The sequence below is a fragment of the Nicotiana sylvestris genome, chromosome 8 (genome assembly GCF_000393655.2).
Source record: "Nicotiana sylvestris chromosome 8, ASM39365v2, whole genome shotgun sequence".
Lineage (NCBI taxonomy): Eukaryota > Viridiplantae > Streptophyta > Magnoliopsida > Solanales > Solanaceae > Nicotiana > Nicotiana sylvestris.
The window spans coordinates 157,090,069-157,095,425 of record NC_091064.1 but is presented as its reverse complement, the minus strand read 5'-3'; the positions used below and the strand labels follow the sequence as shown (position 1 = coordinate 157,095,425).

General features: G+C 39.6%; 1 protein-coding gene across 8 annotated transcripts; it reads left to right on the top strand.

Annotated features, from left to right (window-relative positions):
- Positions 1 to 331: 331 nt before the first annotated feature.
- LOC104212723 (U-box domain-containing protein 14-like) lies at positions 332 to 4,643 on the top strand. 8 transcript variants are annotated; one of them, XM_009762101.2, is made up of 5 exons: positions 770 to 1,819; positions 2,076 to 2,096; positions 2,267 to 2,346; positions 2,469 to 3,683; positions 3,834 to 4,643. In XM_009762101.2, the coding sequence occupies exons 4-5, from the start codon at positions 3,555 to 3,557 to the stop codon at positions 4,506 to 4,508; spliced, it is 804 nt and encodes a 267-aa protein (XP_009760403.1). In that variant the 5' UTR covers positions 770 to 1,819; positions 2,076 to 2,096; positions 2,267 to 2,346; positions 2,469 to 3,554; the 3' UTR covers positions 4,509 to 4,643. The 8 variants fall into 8 exon arrangements, with proteins under 8 accessions (XP_009760385.1, XP_070011779.1, XP_070011777.1 ...); XM_009762083.2 differs by lacking the exon at positions 770 to 1,819 and adding an exon at positions 332 to 759 and having other exon boundaries at positions 2,469 to 4,643; XM_070155677.1 differs by having other exon boundaries at positions 770 to 936; positions 2,469 to 4,643.
- The last annotated feature ends 714 nt before the right edge of the window (positions 4,644 to 5,357 follow it).

The window sequence follows — 5,357 nt, the reverse complement described above, 5'->3', positions numbered from 1 at the left end:
GTCTAGGCCTGTACGGATGTCTTTTGGGCTACGCTACACGAACCCCAAAAGCGCACGTACCATGTGAACTTGTGTCATGCCTTATAAAGCTCTTCACTTCCCTCTCCCATTCCGATGTGGGATTCGCCTAAGGTGACATGTGCACCCCTTCTTCAAAAGCTAGCCAGCCTAGAAGTCTGCCGGTCCTGCTTGACCCCACTTCATCAGCCCGTCTTCTGTCATGAGCATCACAACTTCCCTCAATGTGAAAATTATGTTGCCGATGAAGTCTTTCCATCATTTTATAAATATTTCCCCAAATTCCACACCCTAAAGGAGGTGCAATGTTTTTAGTCTTCCATACCCCTTTCAAAATTTCACACATTTCTGCTATCAGCTTCCTCCATAGAGCGTGCTCCTCAATCCTGAATCTCCATAACCATTTTTCTGATACGACCTTGTTGAAAAACATAGAGATCTTTCATCCCAAGACACCCCTCCCCCCAATTTTGTTGGAGATGTAACATCCTCCTAGTTGACTAAGAGAAACTTCCTAGCCCCCATTTGTGGAGTCTTATAGGAAGTTCCTTTGGAGCCTTTCTAATTTACCTGTGATATTCCTTGATGCGGCAATGACATAAAATACATAGGGATGCTCGACAGAGTCTACTTCCTTCAATCCTTTTGATATATACCTCTTTTTATATGATGCTAGCCTCTTTTAAACTCTCTTAATCACCGGGCTCCATGTTGCTTGGTCTTTATTGGGAGCGTGCAAAGGTAAGCCAAGATAAGTGGTTGGAACTTGGAAGAGCTCCAACCCTATAATCGAGCACGTGTGCTAATCGCGCAGTATTATCCACTTCACCTATTGGAATAATCTCACACTTCTTGAGGTTGATCTAGGGCTTGCACTGCCTCGTACCACATAAGAACCCTTCCAAGAAAATTTAACTGGTAAATTTCTGCTTCACACTAAACAGAAGTGGTCATCTGCGAACATGAGGTGTGAAACCCTTGTCCCCTGATTGTTGCAGAGTAGCCCCTCAAGTGACCACTTACCATAATTCTATCCATCATTGTAAGTTTTTCCAATACCAAGATGAATAGCATGAGAGGCAACAAGTTCCTCTGTCTCAAGCTCCTCGAGCTGCTAATGAAACCCCATGGGCTCCCATTTACTAGGATCGAGAGTGACAGTTGATATGCAGAACTTGATTCACTTTCTCCTCCTAATTCTGAATCTCATCTTCAACATTATATAGTCTAAGAACTCTCGATTCACATGATCATATGCCTTCTTAATATCCTGTTTACACAAGATTTCCGACTCTCCCTACTTTCTTCTGGAGCCAACCACTTCTTTTGCCACCAAAGCCGTGTCTAGCATTTGTGCGAACCCACTCTGAGATGTAACACTGTCTCGTCCAACACTTTCTTCAATCTACTAAAAAACTTCTTAGATATTATTCTTGTAGATGCTTTGCGCTAGACTTAAGCCTGTAGTCCTTAATATTCATTGCTCCTCTCTTTTCCGATATGATGGCTATGAATAATGTGCCGAGACTTCTTTCGAATTCTCCGGTCTCCTTTTTTTTATGAGACATTAGAACCAGCTATAATATTTCAATTTTCTGTGAACTGTAATCAGTTCAACGCGGACCTAGTTTAGTGATGCAAAAGACATCCCCCCTAGGATAGTCAAGTTCACCTCCAAGAATTAACTGCTAATACAAAAAAAAAAAAAAAAATTAAAAAGGAGCTCTGTAATGACTGTGATGGTGATTACTTTGGATTACTGCCTCTGTTCTATCACTATTGAGGACAACCAAAATTCAAGGTAGACATTAGTCTCAATTTCTTATTACACATAACTAACAATTTTCTGCTAACTCTTTAATGTCACTTCCTTGAACAATACAACTCCACGAGAGTATATCTGGAATCTGATATAATATTAGATATCTACTTTAACTACCTTTTGTGGAAGTCACTTTATGTAGCATAACTTTAGTACTTTACTCAGCAACTGCATGTTTTTAAGTATATTTTCACACACACAAGAATACTAACTGAACTATACGCCTTTTCCATAGGATGCCCTGGTGCTGAAGGAGGTTGGTTAGCTCTTCGTTTTTTCAAACTGGTGTTTTTATTTGGCTATGAACAAGGGGCGCTTTTTAGCTTTCTTATTCTCCCTCCCTCTTTTCGTCTGCATACATTAACATAAATGTACTGAAGAAACCTCATTTTGCTGAATCTATTTTGGCCTTTTCTTTTTTAACAGAAGATGAGCATGATGTGGTCTGGTTTTGGTTGGAGAAAGGCAAGCCTCACGAGTACCCCGTCTGTTCTCAATACTTCAAGGTAGGTCAGAGTACTATCTGCAGATGCAGGAATCCTTCTGAAGTGTTCCAAGAAACATTTTACTGATTGGATTTTTTTACAATGCACCTACACAAACTAACTTGTTGATTTGGTATTTACAGCTAGATGTTGCTGGGCCTGGAGGGCCTCTCGATGGGCATGGAGATGATCACTAAGTTGAGTTATAGGTTTTAGCATTAGAATAATTAGAGACTGTTTCATACTTAATGCAGAGGTCGAACTTGAAACTTTAGCTAGTGAATCTCAGTAAATTTACATTGATTTTTTACTTCCATGGACTAGCCATACCAGAGGCTGGATTTTCTTTTAACCTGTCCATATTATTCTTAAATAATGATTGGCTATTTTTTGTGCCAATTTCAAATGTTTTACTAGCTCATACTACTGCTGTACCTTCTTTACTTACATTTGATTATATGTTTGATTCATGGTTGTGATAATCGTTTCTATTCATCATTGTAATGTTGTTGCTGTAATTCCCAACTGAGCAACATATAAATGAAATAGGTTAAATCGCAACCTAGGGCTGTGAGGCACCGTTCAGCTTCATGTTCCTTGCACTTTGTATGTTGTTTAAATGCCCGTATTGTTAAATTTACAGCTTTTTGTGTCTTGTCCTGTAGCAACTGATTTAAAGAGCATAAAAATGTCTAAGAAGGTGCTATTGATCCTTTTAAGAATATTTCACTACATCTGACTCATTTTTGCTTTATAGAATAGAACCTTAATATATGATGAGGACTATAAATTGTTTATCTCCTTGCCATGGTATCGATATTTAGTAGCACAAACTCTATAGGTCCAAGAGAAATTTACTGCTCACTCAATGCGTCAACGACCTTAGAATTTGATAAGGTTGGTATATTTTGGTGATCCATTAGTTGACAAGGTTGTGAAGTGTCAGTTGGCTTATTGTCCTTGGATTGGTGTGAATTGTGATACTAAGACTGCATACTCTGTTGCTGACTATGTCTTCTGATTAAATTACAATATAGGCAAAGAACTATGTTATCATCGAAATCCCATGTATTAGAATTGCCGACGATGCGAAATATCCATTTCTTTAGCAGAGACTGATTATATTGGCTGCTTATGCAAACGAATTTGTTAAATATCATGTAGGTTGAGAATCCAATGATAGGAGGTCGTCATCGGTATTGTCATTATATAGTTAAGTTGAAGTTCTCATGCCCCTTAGTGAATTAATGGCAAGTATGAGGGCACGGGAGGCAATTGCTGAATGCCTTAGTGAATTACAGTCTGAATCCCATGAAAATCAGCAGAAAGCTCTGCTAACCTTGGCTTCAATCACAAAGGTGAGCCCTCAAAATAGGAACTTGTTAGCTCAAGCAGATGGTTCTATTTCTACCTTGCTCAGCCTATCCATGTCTCCCTCCTCTTCAACTATTCAACTTCTCGCGCTTTCCATTCTCTTCAACCTCTCACTCAATCCTAATCTGAAGCAGTCACTAGCAGACATGGATAAGATCATGTTTCTCAACTCTGTGATCCTATCGTCAACTTCAGCTGAACCAAGCAGGATAGCAGCTTCTCTACTCTGCAGTTTGGCAATGCTAGATAAGAACAAGGCAAAGTTTGGAGTGGCTGGAACCGTTGAGGCTCTCGTAAAGGCAATCTCGAGACCAAGAGGCCCTGCTTCTCATCACTTTCTGAGCACATTGGCTGAACTGGTGCAGTTTCATGGGAATTGCACGGTGGCTGTCCGAGCGGGGGCAGTTCCGGTTCTGATCAAATTAGTAGAAAGTTCTGATTGTGAGGATCTTGCTGGAACATCACTGGCAATACTCTGCTTGCTTGCAAGATTTGAAGAGGGACTAACTGCTTTGAAAGAGACTGAACAAATTGTGCTATCAATGTTGGAAATTTTGAAGGGAAGGTGCATGTTGAGTAAAGAGGGAGCTGCTGATATTCTACTCCGTTTATTTGATGAAAGTGAGAGATGCATAAGAGATGCTCTGAGGTTGCCTGAGTTTTCATCTGTGATAGCTGATCTTTCTGTTAGAGGGTCAGTGAGAGCTCGAGAGAAGGCTAGTTTACTCATGAAGAAACTAATGGAAGCTAACGTGGATATTGTTTATGGCGATATTGGCGACAAAACCGCGACATATTTGCAATGGTAGGAGTAGCTGCAAGGCAGAGGCAGATACAATAAATGAATTTGATGGTAGTTGTTGAAATTTTACTGATTTTCGCATAAAAATTTATGTTTCGTCGTAAAAATACTTGGATTAATTGAACCTGTTATAGTGCATCAGCCCCTCCATGTCGGATATTGTGTGAGTTTACTTCATATGTTGGTGTACACTTTGTCCATCAATCAAGCAATTCATAGAGATTCTTTACAATTCTTAGAGTTACTTGTGAGCGATACTGTGTTAAAACAACAATCAGAAAACAAAACTGTTAGAAGAATAAAGAAATCTAGAAAACAATAAAGAATCAGAAATATTCCGAGTCCACAATTTTCTTGTGCGTCCTTAAGGAATTTTAACCCCCTCACAAGTTGCCAAGGTAATGGATTAAATTCCCCCAGGATAAAACGGAATAAACCTTCCTGCAACAGTGACAATACAAACTACAGGATACCAACGAACTCAAAGAACGGAGCAAAATCACACTTGCGAATTTGAGAGAGAGAGACTGCGAATTAGGATGCAGTGTATTCAGAAAGAAAGAAGTTCTGGAGTGTTTTTCGTGTGTAGAAAATGGAGCCTTGCCTCAGAATTTATAGGCAATTATCAGAAGAGGTGTCTGGAAAAAGTGCCTTTTCAGAAGAATACGCTGCCTGCCGCGGTTCTACCGCCGCAGTCAAATAGGCTCTCTGAATCAGTGACTTGACATTTAATTAATTATTAAATAATTAAATAAATTTTGTCCAAAAATTAATCTTATCGATCATTTGACAAAGCCAAAGCCAAAGCCAAAGCCGAGTCAAGCAACGACGACGGCGCGAGGTTTCATTCTCTTCA

Excerpts from the sequence above, each read along its gene's own strand:
- LOC104212723 (XM_070155678.1), top strand. The coding sequence starts at position 3,555 with ATGCCCCTTAGTGAATTAATGGCAAGTATGAGGGCACGGGAGGCAATT.